This window comes from Halichoerus grypus, chromosome 11, assembly GCF_964656455.1.
Source record: "Halichoerus grypus chromosome 11, mHalGry1.hap1.1, whole genome shotgun sequence".
NCBI lineage: Eukaryota > Metazoa > Chordata > Mammalia > Carnivora > Phocidae > Halichoerus > Halichoerus grypus.
In genome coordinates, this window is record NC_135722.1 from 51,074,069 (window position 1) to 51,097,276 (window position 23,208).

A 23,208-nucleotide genomic window follows, 5' to 3' on the forward strand; every position below is an offset into this window, starting at 1 on the left:
ACTGTAAACTATGTCCTTCAAGGAAGTAATTTCAGTTTTTCTTGGAATTTTCACCAATTTCTAATGGTTTGCAACTTTATTTATTTATTTATTTATTAAAGATTTTATTTATTTGTATGACAGAGAGAGACACAGCGAGAGAGGGAACACAAGCAGGGATAGCGGGAGAGGGAGAAGCAGGCTTCCCGCTGAGCGGGGAGCCCGATGCGGGGCTCAATCCCAGGACCCTGGGATCATGACCTGAGCCGAAGGCAGACGCTTAACGACTGAGCCACCCAGGTGCCCCTGGTTTGCAACTTTAAAAGGAGTCTTATTTCCTATTCTAAGGCTGGGCTTTGGGAGAAATAATCCCTTCGCTACATTGTTGTCTTGTTATTAATGAGGTTATACAGTTAAGGAATGTTTTGTCCATTCAGTAGTTACCCTCACTAATTTATATTGTATGGATTCTCTGAGTATAGACTTCCTGTCTTTTTTTTTATCGTAAAGCAGTTCATATTCGATTTTTTTTTTTTTTTAAGATTTTACTTATTTTAGAAAGAGAGTGCAAGCAGGTGCAGAGGGGGAGAGAGAGAGAATCTCAAGCAGGCTCCACACTGAGTGCAGAGCCCAGTGGGGGGGCTCAATTTCACAACTCTGAGATCATGACCTGAGCTGTGAAATCAAGTCTCGGAAGCTTAACTGAGCCACCCAGGTGTCCCTCGATATTTTTGACCTCTAAGTATTATATCTTTGAAATGATTTTATCATTCAAGATGCATTGTTGCGTTAAAAGGAACTTTAGATCTTCTAAATTGCCAGTAACTTTTTGAGGAGGAGGTGATGGAAATTTTTAAAAAATTTTTATGCCAATAATTTATTCTAAATAAATTCGTCCCATTTTCACTGCCACAACAAGATCCATAAGCAAGATTCATTAGGCTTTAAAACATAAGTTTCTGCAGTGGGTTTCCCCTTGGTGAAAATAAGTTTTTATTCCATCCGGTCTGATTCATGATGAAACTTGAGTCTGCTCAGTAAGCACATCACAAGGCATTTAGCTTTTCTTTTCTTTTCTTTTTTTTAAGTTTTATTATTTAAGTAATCTCTGTACTCCAAGTGGGACTCTAACTCATGACCACAAGATCAAGAATTGCACTCTCTTCTAACTAAGCCAACCAGGTGCCCCCATTTAGCTTTTTATAAAACAAAACATTTGTCTTGGTGTAGTCTGCATGAGATGGTATATTTGAAAGTATTACTTTTGCTGTTCAAAGAAGATGTATTGGGTTTGGTTTTCTATAGTTTAGCCTATAAGTTAGTCAAAAAGATGACATTGTGTTTGGTTCATCTGCATATTTTGACTTGCAAATACTGAGATTTAAGGAGACTTGATTATTTTTTAATTCTTTCAAACTCTATAGTGTAGCAGCTAAGAACCCTGATTGTATTGTCAGATGCACCAATGTTTGAACCTCATTTTCACCATTTACTACATTCGTGACATTGAACTGATTACTAAACCCTCAGTTTTCTCATCTGTTAAATGTGGATATTTCCTACTTCAGGCTTATGAAGATTAAGTGAGATACTAGCTAATATTTAATGAGTATTAGTATCTACCAGTCCTTTTGTAAATACTTAATATGTGTGTTTATTCATTTTAACCTTAGGATAGATATCTGTGTATTACTATCTCATGTTATAGTTGAGGAAACTGAAGCACAGTGAGGTTAAGTATTTTGCCTCTGATGTATATAATGTACTCAGCACAGTACCTGGCAATAATTAGCATTTACTGTATTACATACTCTTGTTGAAATGAGTGGTCATTATGAAGTTTCCAAATGTATTATATTTTTAAGTAACTGACCTCTGGCATAACATTCAAAGGATCTCCTGTGGCGCTTTTTCTTTCCTCTTGTCTCCATAGCTCTTGGTGCTGGACAGGCATCTTTGTTTGGGAACAACCAACCTAAGATCGGAGGGCCTCTTGGTACAGGAGCCTTTGGGGCCCCTGGATTTAATACTACGACAGCCACTTTGGGCTTTGGAGCCCCCCAGGCCCCAGTAGGTAAGTGTGAGTCACTTTAGAAGGCTTTACTCAGTATATTTCTTGCTAATACTTGACTTGGTGACCTGATTTTCCTCCCAGTCCATCCCACCCCTACCAAAGCAGTACACAGACGCACATCATTAAACAGTCATGTGGTGCAGAAGGGCTTGTGATGGATCCTGGCCTTTTCCACTTCCCCACTCCCATGCCTCGTCCCCTAAAGAGACTGCTTTGTTATGGCCACTTTGTTTCCTGGTATATAGTTAAGTTCCTATCTCTAAATGATGTGCTTATGTTGCTTTGTTTTGCTTTATTTATTAAGTCTTAAATAAATTTAACTTGTTAATGGTAGATGAGAAATAGAGCTCACTTATCACCTACTTCTGTGTTCTTTATTCACTTCTCCTAATATAGCTATGTTACTAAATACCCTAAGTTTAGTTTTATCTACTGGAGTGTTTTTCATACTTCATTCATTTGAATACCCTTTCCTAGTTTTTGCCCTCTCTGCCTCTTACGTCTGTCATTATTTTTAAATTAAAATTAACTTTTTAGCTTAAATACCTTTTTAAAAGAAATCTGTTCTATTGGAGATAAAAAACTGTTACCACCTGGCATAAATAAGAGTAACTGAGTGAATGAGAGAGAGTAAGAGAAAGATGTACCATGAAGTTCATCTCCCATACTATCATGATCCGCGTACCACATTTGGATAAGCCTTTTGCAAATTTAAGCCGTGTCCCTACATACTTACTCTTGTTCTGTCAACTGAGAGTATTTCTTGAGTCCTCTTGATCAAGTAAGGGTATTAGTGCCCTTTCTTACCCTTCTTTTTTCCTCATTTCTTCTTTTGCCATCTTTATATTTTCATATTGAAAGTGATGATAATGTATTCTGTCCTATAATTATTACTGTCATCTTTTCTCTGATTAAAGAATAATTTAAAAGTTGTAAAGGTGAACACAGCATATTATTACAACTATGAAAACATTGCTGCCCAGCCACATACACACCTTTTTTATACAGCTTTTTCTTCTAGAATTTCTCATTCTTTTTTCCCCTTGGATTACCAGTCCTTATCACCTTCCTGAACTGGTCCAAATTCTTAAGGATGATATCAGAATTCTTTTACCCTGGATATGTCACTCATTGATCCCTCTGTCCTTCCTCCTGCAGCACTATGAACTCTGATTATTCCCTAGGCCTTCAGCATTGCTCTCAGTATTCCCTTCAGGGCTACTCAGTGGGAACTGCTCTGCCCTAGGTGTAGGTTTTTCCCTTTTATTTATTTCCTGAATTGTCTGGAATGTGTTTTTAAGTAAAGTGTATATGAAGGGTAAACTTCGATCACTTATAGGTCTGAAAATACCTTTTTTTGTTCCTCATGCTTTAATGTTATGGAATTCTAGTGTGAAAATAATTTATCCTCAGAACTTGGACTATATTCCTTGCATTAACCATTATGTGCTGTGAAGTCTAATGCTTTTCTGATTCTTGAGATGTGTTCAGCTACTACCCCCACAGGCATTTAGGATTGTCCCTTTGTCCTGAAATTTCACTGAATTGCTTATACCCTATCTTTTTTTTTTTTAAGTTTTTTTTTTAGAGTGGGGGAGGGGCAAAGGGAGAAGGAGAGAGAATCTTAAGCAGGCTCCACACCCAGCCCAGAGCCCGACATGGGGCTGTGTCTCACAGCCCTGATCGTGACCTGAGCCAAAATCAAGAGTCAGACAGTTAACCAGCTGAGCCACTCAGGTGCCCCCTTTCTAAATGCTTGATTTTTAAGCTGTGTTTCTACTTTTTAGGAGATTTCTGAATGTCTTCTAAATCATCATCGTTTTGAATTTTTTTTTTTTTTTTAAAGATTTTATTTATTTATTTGACAGAGAGAGAGATAGCGAGAGCAGGAACACAAGCAGGGGGAGTGGGAGAGGGAGAAGCAGGCTTCCTGCCGAGCAGGAAGCCCGATGTGGGACTCGATCCCAGGACCCTGGGATCATGACCTGAGCCGAAGGCAGACGCTTAACGACTGAGCCACCCAGGCGCCCATCGTTTTGAATTTTTATTTTCGACTTAGCAAGAATTCTTTTTTTTTTTTTTTTTTAAGATTTTATTTATTTGTGAGAGAGAGAACGAGAGACAGACAGCATGAGAGGGAGTGAGAGGGAGGAGGGTCAGAGGGAGAAGCAGACTCCCTGCCGAGCAGGGAGCCCGATGTGGGACTCGATCCTGGGACTCCAGGATCATGACCTGAGCCGAAGGCAGTTGCTTAACCAACTGAGCCACCCAGGCGCCCGACTTAGCAAGAATTCTTTCTCATTCTCTGAAAGTTCCTTTTCTCAAGCATCTGGTTCTTAGATGCAATTTTTTCTTGAAACTTTGTTAATTGGCATTAAAAAAATTTTTTTAGGACTTTTCTGTGCCTTAAATCTTCAGGATTATTTTTGCTTTGGTCCTACTCTTTAATGCTCTGTGATCTTTACCATTCATATTCAAGAATAAAATAATAAAAAGCTCACTGGCAGTTTATGTGTATGAGTAGAGCTTGTTTACCAGTAAGTTTCACTTTAAGGTAAGTAGTCCAGGAACCAGCTGTTATCCAAGGGTCCTCTGATTGTTATATTCTTAGCTCTGGGATGATGCAAGTACTGAAACGAGTTGCCCTTGTTCTTTCCGTATGTTAACTTGGTTTCATCAGAGGGACACTCTCTGATGTTTGGCTTATCTGTTGAGGATCAGGGATTAGGAAGGATGAAGGTATGGGTGTTTGTATATGTACTTTGCATTGGTTCATCTCTCCTGCTTTCAGTCTCACTTCATCAAACTTGGTATCATTGAATCCCTAATCTTTCTGGGATTCTACAGGGCAGATATGCTCCACTTTGGGCTGTAATCCCCTATGAATGTACTCTAAGCTATCCTTTGCTCTGTCCTGCTTTGTCACTCATCTGTCCACTTCTTTCCCCTAGAAATTTGTTATATTTTCTCTTCTGTTCATTTGTTATGTCCCATTCTTTGTCATTGTGGGTTATATAGATATATTTTAATTTGTTTTAAACATAGATTTTACATAGGGGCACCTGGGTGGCTCAGTTGGTTAAGCATCTGCCTTTGGCTCAGGTCATGATCCCGGGGTCCTGGGATTGAGCCCTGCATCCGGCTCCTTGCTCATCGGGGAGTCTCCTTCTCCCTCTCCCTCTGCTCCTCCTTCCCGTTCGTGCATGCACACTCGCGCGCTTTCTCTTTCTCCCTCTCACTCACTCACTCTCCTCTCAAATAAATAAATAAAATCTTTTTTAAAAAACAGATTTTACTTAGATCTTTGGTTTGGAGGTGAATTAGAATTCTAATTTGTGTGAACATTAGAATAAGCTTTATCATTAAAAGTGATATTTTCACTTTTATTTCTTTTCCTTAGTTTTATGGTATGTCCTCAGTAGAAGGACATACCATAAATATTGTAACCTGCCATTTTTACTTGGATAGTGTTTTGAGTAGTTTGGGTTTTTAAAAATTTTTTTTTTAAGTTTTATTTATTTAAGTAATTTCTACACCCAGCGTGGGATTTGAACTCAATCCCGAGATTAGGAGTAGCATGATCTTCTGACTGAGCCAGCCAGGCACCCCCTGAATGGTTTTTGATAATGCATCTTTTTCTGAAGTCAATTAAAAGTTCCTGATATAAGCATTTAATACTACAGTTACATATGGTACTGTTACCACATATTTAAAAGTAGCTGTATTGCCTTTTAGAATGTACATCTTTGCATCATAGGATGTTAGTTGGAAGGTGCTTTAGAGCTTATGTGAGTCCTCTCTTACTGTGGGAGTTCTCAGTTACAGTTTTCCAAGTCAGTCTGGTCCATTGTTTTGTTCAGGTTGTTTAGAAACCAAAACATGCCTCCCTAGAATTCCCACTCAGTGGTTCTACTTTTACCTTCTAAGCTAAGCAAACCAGTCTGGTACAGTTTCTTTGCAGTAACCCTATTGTCTTTCTTCCAGATAAAATATCATCAGGTTTTTCTAATCTCAGACTTTATTTTTTATACTTTTTCCTGTGCCTTTAATCATTTGGTCATGATGTGGCTTTTCAGTATGTTTTCAAATTATTGTGACCGGAATTGACTATAACACAAATGGTAGCTTAACTAGTGCTTATGCTTGATTGTTCTCTTATTTTTCCTAACATACCAGCTCTCTTATTTAAATAATACAGTTGACTTAGAGAATATTTCATATTTAAGCATACAAAAATAAAAACATCCTGTTCACACACTTTCCTAATTACGTTTGGATTTGTTAAAGGAGTTCTTATTCTTTTGAGTAAGCCCAGATGGGGTGACCTATTATACTTGTTAATGATGGGATCAGCTGGTACATGTCGGTGTTATTTTTAATGCATAATTGCCTGTCAAGTAACAGACTGACTAGTGAATATTAGAATTCTTACAAAAACTTCCAGGTTTTCTTGAGTCTCCTTGAATAGTCCATAGAATAACATTTATGCTATTGTTGTGTGGCACTCTGTACTGAAGCTACTTTTTTATATTTTTTTTCCTCACTGATACTTAAATTGGATTTAGGAACATCATACAGATGATTTGCTATATGCTCTTTAAATTGACATCTCCTCTGGGTTTCACAGTCTTGAGCAGACTTGTACTCTCCCCTTATATATTAGCATACAGTTTTAGTATTTAATTAATACATCTGATTTTAAGAAAGCTTAATTTGACTAAGGTGGATTTACCCCTTTTTCGTTACTTAAGCTTTAGCTCTCTGTTCTGGGTTTGTTGTTGCTGCTGCTGCTGTTGTGCTTTTTTTCTCCCTGTTGTATTAAAATTTTCCAAATGTTTTGTTTGAGGGATTCCTTCAATGTGTATTATCTTATTATGTTTTGGCATTAGCCTTGTTTTAAACACTTATAAAGGAAAAAAGTGTTTTAATCTCTAAAATTACTTAGGTGTGATTTGATTTTTTTTTTTTTAATCATTTGGAACTATTTTGCAAAGAGGTTTCTTCATCAATCAGGGTATAATGCAGATAGTTGTGGGGGTTTTCTTGTTTATTTTTTACTGTGTGTGATTATAGATCATCATTCCTTTTCTGTTCCCTAAATTCTCTGTGACTAATGACATGTTTTTACACTTTAAAAAGAAAATTAGACTAATTGGAGTGATATTTTTTCTTTCAATTTTTACTTGAATATGAATATTAAATGTAAATAATAAACATAAGGACACCTTTACAGCCATTTTCATTTTTTGTATTCCACTTTCTTCCTCAATAGTCTTAGTATACTTAATATTTTTTATTCTGGAATTTTTACTTACTAAATTAAATCAAAGATACTTCCTTATTTCCACCGTGAAACACATTGTCATTATTTTTAATAACTATTTAACCCACCATGTTGATGTATCATGATTTTTACAACTATTAATGTTGGGTATAGGTTGTTTTCAAGTCCTAACAATTATAGATAATATTTATTAAATATTTACAAACATTTCTTTGTTTCTAGTTTGTTTAAACCCTTGGGTTAAATTTCCATGATTGAAATGAGTAGGTTAAAAAATATAAAAACAGTATTTGCTTTATGTACTGTTATTGTTTCTTTTAGACAGAGTAAGTCAATTTATAATGTGTCTAGAAGTCAAAGACTATAATTCTTTTGATATAGCTGATACATATACAACTAATAGATAATGAGGTAGATATAAAATATTTCTTCAAGGTTGTTTAAATTGCATTTCATTGATTATTAGTGACAACAAACACCTAAGTAAAATTTTTTGTGTGTTGTCTTTTATGAAATGCTTCTTCGTATCTTTTACCCATTAGTTTATTTGGTTGTTGATTTTCTTCACAGTTTGCTCCTCTGCTCTCCACCAATAATGCCATTGAGTGAGTCTGAACATTTTGAAGACGTCTCCAAAATGATTCTGTGTTCTCTTGCTATAATTGCATTGGATCCCTGGACTGACATCTTCCTTTCTCTTTTCTTTTTTTTCAAAAAGCTTTGACAGATCCCAATGCTTCTGCTGCCCAGCAAGCTGTTCTCCAGCAGCACATCAATAGTTTAACATACTCACCTTTTGGAGACTCTCCTCTCTTCCGGAATCCCATGTCAGACCCTAAGAAGAAAGAAGAGGTAAATTTAAGGATGCTTTTGTAAAGTTTATTCTCAGATCAAGAGAAACTAAATGTGGAGAATATAATTTCTTAATATATAGCCTAAGCAGAGTTAGGTGTAATTAAGTTTTTAAGACACATTATTTGTGCTTTTCACTGAGCCAGGAGATACATTATGTTTGCTGTATCTGGAAGGCAGCATGACAAAACAGTGAAATGAACACTGGACTGAGGGTGAGGGCTGAGACTTTTCAGTAACCCTGAAATAAGGCATATCTTATTATTCCCATTTTATAGTTGAGCAAACTAAGGCTCAGAGAGGCTGATTTTCTGAAAATCATAATATTCTTAAGTGGCATATCAATATCTTTTCTCCTGGTTTCTACAGTTAACTTTGTCTTAATTTTTTATGCTCTAGTGTCAAAGAAATGATCTTCTGCTCACCGTGGTGTGGGTTAAAAGTAGGCTTTGGTCTGTTTAATCCTTGTGTTACCATGTACAATGAGCACGTCTTTCTGCTTCTGAATGTGTTTCTTCATCTGTAAAATGGGGATAGTAATACTCTTTAATCTTGAGAATTAAGTAAGATAATGCATACCTGGCTTATTTATAATAAGTTGGTTAGTCTACAGGTACTATTGCTCAGTTATTTATGTCATCTCGTTTTTCCCTCACTGGTTTTTTGAATTAACCCTATAACTAGATATAAAGATAAGATAGGAATCTAAAGTGCTTTTTAACATGCTGCATAAATACAAGTTTTGCTTAGATGAAAAGTTTGTGTGGGACATCTAGGTGGCTTGGTCAGTTAAGTGTCTGACTCTTGATCTCAGCTTAGGTCTTGATCTCAGGGTCATGAGTTCAAGCCCTGCATTGGGCTCCATGCTGGGCGTGGAGCCTACTTTAAAAAAGAAAAGAAAATTATGTGTTATTTGTGCAGCATAATTATAGGCCTAAATATGTGCTAGTCACTGTGTTCAGTACTGAGGATACAAAATGAAAACAAGAACTTATCTTCTAAGAGTTTGCTATTTATTTAGTCAGGAAGACTGGATCTGTTAATGTGTGTGTTTGTTTTTTTTTTTAAGATTTTATTTATTTATTTGACAGAGACAAAGCGAGAGAGGGAACACAAGCAGGGGGAGTGGGAGAGGGAGAAGCAGGCTTCCCGTGGAGCAGGGAGCCCAATGCGGGGCTTGATCCCAGGACCCTGGGATCATCACCCAAGCCGAAGGCAGACGCTTAACGACTGAGCCACCCAGGCGCCCCTGTTAATGTGTTTAAATTTACTCAAGCTCAATATAGTAAATACGTAATAAAATAGCCCATTAGCGGATGAATGGATAAACAAAATGTGTGTGTGTGTGTGTGTGTGTGTGTGTGTGTGTGTGTGTATGTATGTATGTATATATATATATATATATATATATATATATATATATGATGTCATTCAGCCATAAAAAGGAATGAAGTACTGATAATGTGCTACATACAACATGGGTGAACCTTGAAAACATTATGCTGGGTGAAAGAAGGCAGACACAAGAGGCCACATGATTCCATTCATATAAAATGCTTAGAATAGGCAAATTTATTGAGACACAGTAGATTCATGTTTGCCTAGGGAAACGAATTGGGAGGCACAACATTTCTTTTTGGAGTGAGGGGAATGTTCTGGACTTACATAGTGGTGATTCTTGCACAACTTAGTAGATATACTAAACCCCCCTGAGTAGTTTGTGTTAAAATGGTGAATATTATGTTAAGGAAGAGCATAGATTTTTGGGTGAGTTTGATAAGGCTTTGCAAAAGAGGTAACATTTAACTTTTTTTGAGTATATATGGAGAAGTTGGTAGATCTAGGTTAAGACATTCCAAACAATGACACACAATTGTGAGAGATCACAAAAAAGATCTAGGAATGTTCATTGTTGCTGAAGTGTAAACAGTCTGCATTGTAAAGAGAAACATAAACTGTGACAGGGTTTTATATGTTAGACATTGTTGTTTCTTTTTTTTTTTTTTTTTTTTTAAAGATTTTATTTATTTATTTGACAGAGAGAGAGATAGCGAGAGCAGGAACACAAGCAGGGGGAGCGGGAGAGGGAGAAGCAGGCTTCCTGCCGAGCAGGGAGCCAGATGTGGGACTCGATCCCAGGACCCTGGGATCATGACCTGAGCCGAAGGCAGACGCTTAACGACTGAGCCACCCAGGCGCCCCTAGACATTGTTGTTTCAAGTGGTTATATAATCCCATGTATAATGTTTAGTAGGAAAACAAATGTATAACATCCAGCAGATGTTACAGAAAATAATAAAGGTGCCATCAAAATCAACCTAAAGTCTTTAGTTGTATGTCTCTTCTACTAACTTGTAATTTCCTCAAAAATCAGGGAAAGTGATTTCATTATTTTTATTGCCAGTACTTAGTGTTTGACTCATGGCAACTACCAGTGTTTACTAAATGCTGAATAAATGCCAGCTAATAACCATTTTTTAAAGAGTGATTTGGATTCTACAGAAGTTGAGTATTCATGGTGCATCGCAGTTTATTTTGAAGTTTAAGATTTTTGGTTTAGTTGAAAAATACACAGAGGTATCTAGTTGGATAAATGGCAAAGATATTTGAACTCTGTTCTTAAGATTTTTTTTTTTTAAGGCCAAATAATGCATTTGAGTTAACCTGGAATTTTCCTTGATGCTTTTGTTTTTCAGAGATTGAAACCAACAAATCCAGCAGCCCAGAAGGCTCTCACTACACCTACTCATTATAAACTAACACCCCGCCCTGCCACCAGAGTTCGACCAAAGGCTTTACAAACAACAGGCACAGCCAAGTCACATCTCTTCGATGGGCTGGATGACGATGAGCCATCCTTAGCCAATGGAGCATTCATGCCCAAGTGAGTTTATTTTTGTTAACATAAATTAAAAGTAAATATTAATTTAAACTAAATACAAAATAATATGTATTTACCTAAATGTAGTACAAATGTTGTAAGTTTAGGTTTTTGTTTGCTTAAAGATTTATCTGTTTATCTATTTATTTTAGAGAGAGAAAGAGAGCATGGACATGCTTGAGTAGGGGAAGGGGTAGAGGGAGAGAATCTTCAAGCAGACTCCCCACTGAGCACGGAGCCCAAACCCCGGAAGCTCGACCCGGGGCTCTGTCCTGTGACCCAGGAGATAGTGACCTGAGCCAAAACCAAGAGTCAGACACTTAACCGGCTGAGCCACCCAGGCGCCCCTGTTTTTAATTTTAAAAATAGAGAATATCACAAATAATAAAAGTGGCCTGATCGTTCTTCAAGGATAACCATGGTTAACATAAAAATATTTTTACTGTTCTACTAATATGCAGGTTTTTTTGTTTTATTTTGAGATTTTAGTGCTTACATAATTTTAAGCAGAAGACACTTTTTTCTTAAAACTTACATTGGCCAAACCAATTGAGAATATCTGTACATAACTTCATGTGTGGAGCCTGTTTTCCTCTCCCTCTCCCTCCAGCTCGTGCTCACTCACTCTCTTAAATAAATAAATAAAATCTTTAAAAAATATATATATATATATATACATATATATAGTGGGCTGGTGCTTCAGAAAAAATGGAAAGTCCAATTTTATACATTTCTTAGCACATAATTGGACTATTTTGAAGTCAGGGACAGTGTATTATTCATGTTTATGTCCCAGTATTTAGGAATTTTTTTTGGCACAGAAAAGATTAGGGTGGGAAGGTATACATTTTGCTAATAGTACCACCTCTGTCCCCTTCCTGGCTTCCACTTCTGTGTTCTTCCTCTCAACAGTCTTTGCTTAATGGATCAGAACTATTTTAGAGAGTTCGTCTCTCTTTCCTTGATTCTTTAATTGGCTTGCAGGAACCCCATAGCCCCCTGGTTTTCTTCCTACTGTATTGGTTGTTCCTTCTGTCTCCTTTGCTGGTTCCTCTTCTCAGCCTTTTAAAATTGGAATGCCTCTGAGCTTAGTTCTTGATCACATTTTCTTTACTGTCTCCCAGAGTGATTTAATTTAGTTTCATAGCTTTATATGTCATTTATAGTCATTTATAGTTTGATGATTTCTAACCTTTAATCTCCACCCCAGACTTCTCTCCCAAACTCCACAGATTTTTATATCCAGCCCCACCCAACATCTCCACTTGGATGTCTAAAAGATATTTATTTCAAAATCAACATGGCCAGCACTGAACTCCTAATCTTCTACCTCAAACCTGTTCCATCCATAGCCTTCCCTATCTCAGATAACTGTGTTTCCATCATTCTAGTTGTTCAGGCCAGAAACTTTGGAATCATCCTTGACTTCTTTCATATATCCCACATCTGAAGCATCAGCAAATCTTCTTTGTTGAACCTTCAAAAATTACCTAGTATCTGACCAATTTACCTCTTTCACTGCTACTAACTACCCTGATCCAAGCTATCATCATCTTTCTTTTTCTTTTTTTTCCCCAAGATTTATTTTTAAGTAATCTCTGTGCACAATGTGGGGCTTGAATTCAACCCTGAGATCAAGAGTCACATGCTCCACCAGTTGAGCCAGCCAGGCACCCCTCAAAGCCATCATCATCTCTTGACTGAATTACGACAATATTCTCCTGATCTTTCCAGCTTTACCCTTACCCCTTTGCATTCTGTCCTAAATATAGCCAGCACAGTGGTCTCTTTGAAGTGTAAGTCATATCATGTCACTTTTCTGTCCAAAACCCTGTGGTGGTTCATATTTTACTCAGAGTAAAAGCCAAATTCCTTACAGTGGTGTGTAAGGTGCTGTAAGATCTGATCTTGTTTGGTAACTTCCTTGTGAAGACGTCTACTACTCTCTGTTGTTTACTCCACTCTAATTTTAGTGCTTCCTTGCCACTGTTAGGACAGGAAAGGCATGCTTTTGCCTTTCAATCTTTGCCATACTCGTTCTCTTTGCCTGAAACACTTCTCCCCGTAAGTCCGTATATTAACCCTCACTGTTTACTCACATATCCCCTCAACGAAGACTACTCTGACCCATCTGTTTAAAATTGCACCCATCTTTTCTCTTGTCAGCATTTCCCACATTCTTATCATCTTTCTTTTCTCTTTTTTCCTCATACCTTCTAATATAATTTATTTTTTTAATATTTGTTTTTCGTCTGTTTTTTCCCTCTAGAACATAAGCTCTATATAGGTAGGTACCTTTGCCCCATGTTGGGTGTAGGGATTATTTAAAAATAAGTCTTGGGGAAAGAAAGAAAAAGAATGCATCTTAGGAGGCATAAAAGGAGCTAAATAAGAGTATAGAATCCCGGTTATCACTGATATGAGGAATTCTTAATCTCAGGAAACAAACTGAGGGTTGCTGGAGTGGGGGGTGGGGTGGGAGGGATGGGGTGACTGGGTGATGGACACTGGGGAGGGTATGTGCTCTGGTAAGCGCTGTGAATTGTGCAAGACTGTTGAATCTCAGATCTGTACCTCTGAAACAAATAATGCAATATATGTTAAGAAAGAAAAAAGAAGAAGAAGAATGTAGCAGGAGGGGAAGAATGAAGGGGAAATCGGAGGGGGAGAAGAACCATGAGAGACGATGGACTCTGAAAAACAAACTGAGGGTTCTAGAGGGGAGGGGGGTGGGAGGATGGGTTAGCCTGGTGATGGGTATTGAGGAGGGCACGTTCTGCATGGAGCACTGGGTGTTATGCACAATGAATCATGGAACACTATATCTAAAACTAATGATGTAATGTATGAGGATTAACATAACAATAAAAATTTTAAAAAAATAATATGCATGGAGAAAAAAAAAAAGAATCCTGGTTATAGGATCGAGGGGCTCCCTCCCTATAAGATATGGAGATCATCTAAGCCAACGGATAAGAGGGGATGGAGATTGTAAAAGTCTTTTGAGTTTATGCTCTCACCTTGTTAGAATCTAGAATTTAATCTTAACTATATTTAACTATCTAAAGGAAATGGCATATGCCCCTATTCACTTCCTAACCAAGCCTTGGGCTATCACTTTATAGCTCTGTAAACAGTTGCCATATAATACCACAGAGGGTAAAGGATTCATGAAGGACTTTAGGAGTATGGCTACCCCTAGAACAGTATTCTGTTTGCTCTGAAAGATGAATTTGGTAGATTGACAGTGTAAGAACCTTATCAGTGCCGTGTCTTTTTCCTTTTGCCTTTTCATACTAGTCAGAGGAAAGTTACTATAGAGCAAGCTAGTATTTTACTTATTCTGAATGGTAAATTTGAAAATATTCTTAGATTCATCTGTTCCTTCCTTCATTCAACAAACATTTATCAAGTAACTACTAAGTCCCAAGTGTGGTAGGCATTAGGAATGCAGCTACGAACAAGACACATCCTCCATTACTGAATTCACAGTCTGTGAGGGGAGAGAGATGTTGACAGTAAGCACAAGTGACAGAGAGGAGTGGTAGAGATTGCCACTGTAGCGGAGACTAATAGGAGAATGATGAAGGAAAGCTGCTCTTTAAACTGAAGAGGGAGGGCGCCTGGGTGGCTCAGTCGTTAAGCGTCTGCCTTCGGCTCAGGTCATGATCCCAGGGTCATGGGATCGAGTCCCACATCGGGCTCCCTGCTCGGCAGGAAGCCTGCTTCTCCCTCTCCCACTCCCCCTGCTTGTGTTCCTGCTCTCGCTATCTCTCTGTCAAATAAATAAATAAAATCTTAAAAAAAAATAAATAAAAATAAAAAAATAAACTGAAGAGGGAGGGGCACCTGGCTGGCTCAGTCGGTCAAGCATGTGACTTTTGATCTCAGGGTTGTGAGTTCCGAGCCCCACGTTGAGCATAGAGATTACTTTATTATTATTTTATTATTATTATTTTAAAGATTTTATTTATTTATTTGACAGAGAGAGACAGCAAGAGTAGAAACACAAGCAGTGGGAGTGGGAGAGGGAGAAGCAGGCTTCCCGCTGAGCAGGGAGCCCAATGCGGGGCTCGATCCCAGGACCCTGGGATCCTGACCGGAGCCAAAGGCAGATGCTTAACAACTGAGCCACCAAGGCACCCCGAGCATAGAGATTACTTTAAAAAAATAAAAATAAAAAAGAGGGATAGGGAGGACTGTTGGGCAGAGGAAATATTTTGCTGTGTTTCTGGTTTTAAATATGCCTGTTTTTTTTTCAAGTGGATATAATTTTATTTTCCAGTATTCTTTTTTTTTTTTTTTAAGATTTTTATTCATTTATTTGAGAGAGAGAATAAGATAGAGCACGAGAGGGGGGAGGGTCAGAGGGAGAAGCAAACTCCCCGCTGAGCGGGGAGCCCAGTGTGGGACTCGATCCCGGGACTCCAGGATCATGACCTGAGCTGAAGGCAGTCGCTTAACCAACTGAGCCACCCAGGCGCCCCTCTAGTATTCTTTTGAATGATTGTTTCAGATACGACTTAACTTGACCAAATGGTATTCTATCATGCATTTACCAAATTAGAGCTCTTTTCCATTTACATAAAATACTAGAAAATACAAGTCATTGGCGATGGTAGAAGGGAGAGATTTTGGAAGGTTCATACAAGGAGTATGAGGAAACTTTTTGGTATGATGACTATGTTGTTTTTCTGGTTTGTGATAATGGTTTCACTGGTGTATACAGAGGTCAGCTTATCAAATTGTATAATATAGTATGTGCAGTTTACTGTACGTCAGTTATGAACTAGTAAATGTAGCAAGGTTTGTGGGATACAAGTTCAATATATAAAAGTCAATTTTATTCCTATGTACCTTTATAGCTATATTCCTATACGCCGTTGAGGGCAGTGACATAACTATGGCAAAATACATGAATCTGCTGCTTATTTTTACTTATGAAGTATTTCATTGTTGAAATAAATCTAGTCTTTGAAGTCACATAGGTTTGCTTTACCACAATAGTGTTTCTATACTTCTGTTCTTTGTACCTGTCTAACTTGATATTCCTGATCTGGTCCTCTTCACTTTTGCCTGGCACTATTCTTACGTTTTATGTTGATTTCTTGTCTTCTAGTTGTAAGTATATTCTTCATGTGAATTTTTTTGTTGGGGGGCAGCAAAGCAAGGTTTATTGAGCAATTTATTGAGCAATAGCAAAAGTGATGGTACAAAGCTCCTAAGGAGGGAGGGGACCTGAAGGATTGCCCCTTGTGAAATATTTCATCAATCCCCCACCCTGGTTCCTGTGCTTCAGTCTGCTGGATCTGGTGTTTTTTATGATTGCGAAGTTGTCCCATCTCTGGCTGGTGGAGGCCCTTTTTTTAGGTTTCTCCTAAGTTCTTCCCACACAGGCTCTGATAGTGTTTGGTAACTTCCTTGCTTGTTAGGATTCACTGTGTAAAATTTTGTTCAGGAGTTTTTTTGCCATTGTGTTCATCACTTAGATTGGCGTGAATGTTCCTTTCTTACCTGGTTTTGGTATAAAGTTTATGCTGACCTTATAAACAAATGAGGGAGTATTTTTTCTTTCTATTTTTCTGGAAGTTTAAGATAGGCCCTTTTTTTTGGTTTTTGTTTTCAATAAATGTAGGGTACCAGTGAAGACATAGGGTCCTGAAGTCATATTTGTTAGTAAGGTTTGTTTTTGCTTTTGGGTTTTCTCTTAATTATTAATTTATATAAGAGTTATAGGGCTATTAAGCTTTTAATTTTTTGCATTAACTTTTGGGAAGTTATATTTTTATATTGTTCAACTAACTAAAATTTTGAATTTATTGGAATAAAGTTGTTAAAAAGTATCCTTACTGGGCGCCTGGGTGGCTCAGTCGTTAAGCGTCTGCCTTCGGCTCAGGTCGGATCGAGTCCCACATCGGGCTCCCTGCTCCGCGGGAAGCCTGCTTCTCCCTCTCCCACTCCCCCTGCTTGTGTTCCTGCTCTCACTATGTCTCTCTCTCTCAAATAAATAAAATCTTAAAAAAAAAAAAAAGTATCCTTACTGTCTTTTTCATTTCAGTAGAATCTGTGGAGTTATCCCCATTTTCATTTCTGACAAGGGGTTTTTTTATGCCTTCTCTTTTTCTCATGGTGATTTCAAAGAACTAACATTTGGCTTTTATTGATGCTCCCATTTCTGATTGTTTTCTGTTTTATTCATTTTTAATTTTATTTATATTTTCACCAACATTTCATTTCATTTTGTCTTTAGTTCCTTCCTTTCCCCCTCCCGTTTTTTTGGTATTTAATTTTTTGTCCTTTTTCTAAGTGGATACGTAGCTCTTTGATTTTCAACTTTCCTTCTTCCCAGATATATGCATTTAAAGATAAAAATTTTCCTTTAGTTCAGCTGTATTTGTATTCTCTAAGTTTCGATATGGAGTACTCTTACCATTCAGATAATGATTATACATGCTAATAAAATTCTTTCTGATTTTTATGGCCAGGGGTGTTGAGTCTTGGGTTATATACGAGTGTAAATTCCTAACAGGAGATTTTTTTTTTTTTTAAGATTTGATTTATTTATTTGAGAGAGAGAATGAGAGAGAGAGAGAGCATGAGAAGGGGAAGGATCAGAGGGAGAAGGGAGCCTGATATAGGACTCGATCCCGGGACTCCAGGATCATGACCTGAGCCAGAGGCAGTTGCTTAACCAACTGAGCTACCCAGGCGCCCCTTAACACGAGATTTTTAAGTGATCATTTTGTTAATGATTTCTAGCTTATGTGCAAAAACGGTATTCCAGGTGATTTTGAGTCTTTGGAATTTGTGGCTTGCTTTAATGGTCCAACATATGGCTAGTTTTCATAAATATTCCATTTGCACTTGAAAAGAATATGTATTTTATAGTTGTTGGGTATGGTGATCTTGAATTAGACCAAACTTGCTAATCATTTAGGTCTTTTATATTCATACTGACTTTTTCCCCTTTTTTTGTTTGGATATTTTGGTTACTTTATTTCCTTAAATTCTAATATCATAAAAAATGAACACATCTACAGTTTTCCTAAATTTATCCATTTTTAAAAAAGATTTATTTATTTGAGAGAGAGCACGAGAGTGGGGAGGGTCAGAGGGAGAAGCAGACTCCCTGCTGAGCTGGGAGCCTGACTCCAGGCTTGATCCTGGGACTCTGGGATCATGACCTGAGCTGAAGGCAGATGCTTAACCAAGAGCTACCAAGGCGCCCCTTATTTTATCCATTTTAATATTTAACAGCCTTTACAAATGTGTGTCTGAATCACTTGTATTTTACTTAAGGTTTTTTAAAAATTATTAATTCTTATTGTGGTAAAATGCATGTAAAAATGGTTAAAGTGATCAATTTTATGTTAAAAATGCACATGCAGGGTGCCTGGGTGGCTCAGTCGTTAAGCGTCTGCCTTCAGCTCAGGTCATGATCCCAGGGTCCTGGGATCGAGTCCCACATTGGGCTCCCTGCTTGGCAGAAAGCCTGCTTCTCCCTCTCCCACTCCCCCTGCCCTTGCTTGTATTCCTGCTCTCGCTATCTCTCTCTCTGTCAAATAAATAAAATCGTTAAAAAAAAAAAAATGCATATGCAATAATTATCTGTTTTCTCCTTCCAGTCCCCATTAACTTCTTTATTACTTTCTGTCTGAATGAATTTGTCTATTTTAGAGAATACAAGGGGAGTCATACAATATTTATTCTATTCATGTCTGGATTATTTTACTTGGCATAATGTTCTTAATATTTATAATGTTGTAGCATGTATCAAAACTTCATTTCTTGGGGCACCTGGGTGGCTCAGTTGGTTAAGCATCTGTCTGCCTTTGGCTCAGGTCATGAACCCGGGATCCTGGGATTGAGCCCTGCGTCAGGCTCCCTGCTCAGCAGGGAGTCAGCTTCTCCCTCTCCCTTTGCCCCTCCCCTGCTGGTGCTCTCTCAAACACGCTCTTCTCTCTCTCTCAAATAAATAAAATATTTTTTTAAACTTCATTTCTTTTTAAGGCTGAATAATATTCCATTCTTTGGATATACCACATTTTGTTTATCCATTCATCTGTTGATGGACATTTGGGTTGTTTCCATCTTTTAGCTATGCGAATAGTGCTGTTATGAACATTGGCATACAAATAATCTGTTTGACTCCCCGTTTTCGGTTATTTTGAGTATATATCTAGAATTGGAATTGTTTGGTCATACATTAATTCTATATTTAACTTTTTGAGGAGCTATCAACTGTTTTCTACAACAGCTGCACCATTTTACATTCCCAACAGCAATGCAGGTTTCCATTTTCTCCATTTTCTTGTCAGCACTTAGTATTATCTCTTTTGTTTATTTATTTTTTTTAAACTTTTTTTTTTAAAGATTTTATTTATTTGACAGAGAGAGACACAGCGAGAGAGGGAACACAAGCAGGGGGAGTGGGAGAGGGAGAAGCAGGCTTCCCGCAGAGCAGGGAGACCGACATGGGGCTCGATCCCAGGACCCTGGGATCATGACCTGAGCTGAAGGCAGACGCTTAACGACTGAGCCACCCAGGCGCCCCTCTCTTTTGTTTATTATAGCCATCCTAGTGGGTGTGAAGTGGTATTTCATGCTTATAATTTGCATTACCTTTATGACTAATAATGGTGAATATCTTACCATTTGCTTATTGGCCATTTATCTTTGAAGAAATACCTTGTCTCGTTTTGTGTCTTTTATTTTTTTATTTTTATTTTTTTTTTAAATAATTTATTTATCTGACAGAGAGAGACACAGCAAGAGAGGGAACACAAGCAGGGGGAGTGGGAGAGGGAGAAGCAGGGTTCCTGCCGAGCAGGGAGCCTGATGCGGGGCTCAATCCCAGGACCCTAGGACCATGACCTGAGCTGAAGGCAGCCGCTTAACTGACTGAGCCACCCAGGCGCCCCTCGTTTTGTGTCTTTTAAAAAAATTATTTTATTTTAGTTACTGTATTTTCAGAATTGTTTATGGCAGTAATTAGAGTTCAAAGATGATGATACTGACTTTCAGAGATTTTTTTTTTCTTTTTATATTTTATTTGAGAGAGAGAGAGAGAGAGAGCATGAGCTGGGGTGAGTGGCAGAGAGAGAGAGAGAAGCAGATTCCCCTCTGAGCAGGGAGCCCGACGCAGGGCTCAATCCCAGGACCCTGGGATCATGACCTGAGCCGAAGGCAGACACTTAACTGACTGTGAGCCACTCAGGCATCCCTGACTTTCAGAGAATTTTTGCTTTTTTATGATAGGTGCTTATTGAGATGAGTGAAGGTTGAACTTGTGATTTTTTGTTTTTTACTTTTAGTTCTCTCTTAACTCCTGGGGTAGAGATTTTCCAGGTCCCAACACAGAACAAGCAGCATTCACTAGTGCCCCCAACCTCTTGGTGGCTCTAGACTCCAGTCTCTGTCTCTCTAGTCCTTTAAGACTGTCAAACAGACCATCTGCCTCTTAAGCTTCCTCTTGGAATCAGAAAAGGTGCCAGGAAAAAAGCAACCCTAAGTAACAGACACCTTGCTGTGCTAATGGCCCTCAGTGCTGGCTCGGTCCTTTTTTACTATCTTGTTGGCTCTTGACACCTAAGAGAGCTCTGGGTTTTCTAGTTATCCTCTCTGGCGTTACCCAGGTTGTCATTAATAGGAAGGCAAGTTTTAATTTTCATGGAAATAACAATTCTTTATTGTCAAGTGCTTATTTCATTGGCTTATTTAATATATATTTATGTCATTATAGTAAGTATAACTAGCATGCATGCGTTTGGAACAAATGCTACTGATGTTTGTTAACCATATAACTCAGTTGTTGAGATTAGAAATAAACAAGAGTGGTCTGCTACTTGTAGTTTGTTTTTTTAATTTTTTTTTTAACGATTTATTTATTTGAGAGAGAGAGAGAGCACATGTGCAGGAGGGAGGGGCAGAGGGAGAGGGAGTCCCAAGTGGACTCAAGACCCTGAGATAATGACCCAAGCTGAAACCAAGAGTCGGACACTTAACCGACTTCGTCATCTAGGTGCCTCATGTAGTTGTTTTTTTTTTTTTAAGATTTTATTTATTTATTTGACAGAGAGAGAGAAATGGAGCGGGGTAGGGGGCAAAGGGAGAGGGAGAAGCAGACTCCCAATTGAGCAGAGAGCCTGATGCTGGGCTCAGTCCCAGGATCCCGGGGTCATAACCTGAGCCGAAGGTGGATGCTTAACTGACTGAGCCACCCAGGCGCCCCAATCCAGGGAGTTTTTAAGTGGAGGTTGAATAAGAGATCTCCTCTACGAAGCTTATATATGATAGAGGTTCTTGCCTTAAGTAAACCTACTGTGTGTACACCTGAAATTTGCATCATTGGATGTCAGGGTTTTTTCTCCTTTTTCTTTCTCGTCATCTTTAAAAAAGAAATCTTAATCAGCAAATGCCTCTTTCCTATTTTCTTCAAGGCAGCACGCCAGGTTCTGTGAGGAGACAGTCATGAATCCTGACTGTCAAGAAAGGAAGAAAATGTTTAAAGAGGAAGAAGTTATTTAGAGTAGTAACTGAAATATAAGACATAGTATGATGGGTTAACTAAGTGTCTGGGTAGAATGCTCAGGGTTCAGAGGAGAAGGACTTTTCAAGGAGATTTCCCACCTTGTTTTGAATGTACTTAGCTTATTCTTCCAAACACCAGAGAGTAATATATTTGAGACCTTATATTCTGGTTATGTATTAAACATTGTGAGTTGAACTTGTTAGGTCATTTTTAGATACGTAAGAGCTGAACAAGAATGCTCTTTTTGACTAGTTTTTAAGATAATGTTAGTTATGTAATTATGTGTGCCTGAGGTTTTTTTGTTTTTTTGTTTTTTTTTTTTCCCCTTTTGGTCTCTTTATAGGAAGAGCATTAAGAAGTTGGTTTTGAAAAACCTTAACAATAGCAATCTCTTCTCTCCTGTTAATCGTGATTCAGAAGATCTAGCTTCACCATCTGATTATCCAGAAAATGGGGAGAGGTAAACCGAATTTTGTTTTGGGTTGTTTCTAGTAGAGCACCCTGTTCTCATTTTGAAGAGATTCTGAGCTTGGAATTTATTCATTCTGTGAAAATTTATGAAGTTTGGTGAATGTGGCATGGTATTACAGATATGAGCACCTAGAAATTGATCATGTTTTTGCTTTTTGAGTATTTTAGACCTTAAAATTATTGGAGATCTTCTGATTGAGTTCTACGTAATTATTTTGATAACCATGTCATTTTGGACAGGGTTCTCATACATTTGACACCCCTTCCCCCCTTTAAAATAAGGGATGTCTTATTTGTGATAATTATCAAAGTGATGCATAGTCATTGTAACTACACCAAAAAAATAAGTATATAACTGTATAAAGGAGGAAGTAGAAATATACACAATAATCCTTAATAGTTTGATGTATATTCTTACAGTTTAGAAATTTATTTATATAGATACATTGTAGAGACTAGGCATGACTGATAGAATATTTTTAGCCTGCTTATTTCCACTTATTTTATTATAAATGCCTTTCTATATCAATATGAATATATCTGCCTTCTTTTTTTATTTTTATTTTTTTAAGATTTTATTTATTTATTTGACAGAGAGAGACACAGTGAGAGACGGAACACAAGCAGGGAGAGTGGGAGAGGGAGAAGCAGGCTTTCCGTGGAGCAGGAAGCCTGATGCGGGGCTCGATCCCAGGACCCTGGGATCATGACCTGAGCCAAAGGCAGACACTTACTGACTGAGCTACCCAGGCGCGCCTCTGCCTTCTCTTTTTTTAATGACTTTAATAGCCATCTTTGTGAATATATGATAATCAGTTCCCCATTGGAGGACATTTAGATTATTTTGGTAATTTTATTTTTTTAAGATTTTATTTATTTATTTGACGAGACAGACACAGTGAGAGAGGGAGCACAAGCAGGGGGAGTGGGAGAGGGAGAAGCAGGCTTCCTGCTGAGCAGGGAGCCCAATGCGGGGCTCGATCCCAGGACCCTGGGATCATGACCTGAGCTGAAGGCAGATGCTTAACAACAGAGCCACCCAGGAGCCCCTATTTTGGTATTCTTATATTCAAAATAATGCCTCAGTGAAAAATTCTATATACATCCTTGCACTCCTGGGGTTTTTTTTTTTTTTC

General features: G+C 38.0%; 1 protein-coding gene across 8 annotated transcripts in view; it reads left to right on the forward strand.

Moving 5' to 3' along the window:
- NUP98 (nucleoporin 98 and 96 precursor) overlaps positions 1-23,208 on the forward strand; it is a 122,075-nt gene that overhangs the window by 47,056 nt on the left and 51,811 nt on the right. For 6 of the 8 annotated variants that reach the window (XM_036119358.2, XM_036119361.2, XM_036119366.2 and 3 more), the window contains 4 exons: positions 1,913-2,053; positions 8,056-8,189; positions 10,886-11,073; positions 21,945-22,061. In XM_036119358.2, the coding sequence (XP_035975251.1) occupies positions 1,913-2,053; positions 8,056-8,189; positions 10,886-11,073; positions 21,945-22,061 (580 nt within the window). The remainder of the gene's footprint in view (positions 1-1,912; positions 2,054-8,055; positions 8,190-10,885; positions 11,074-21,944; positions 22,062-23,208) is intronic. The other 2 variants (XM_036119365.2, XM_036119367.2) reach the window with 1 other exon arrangement.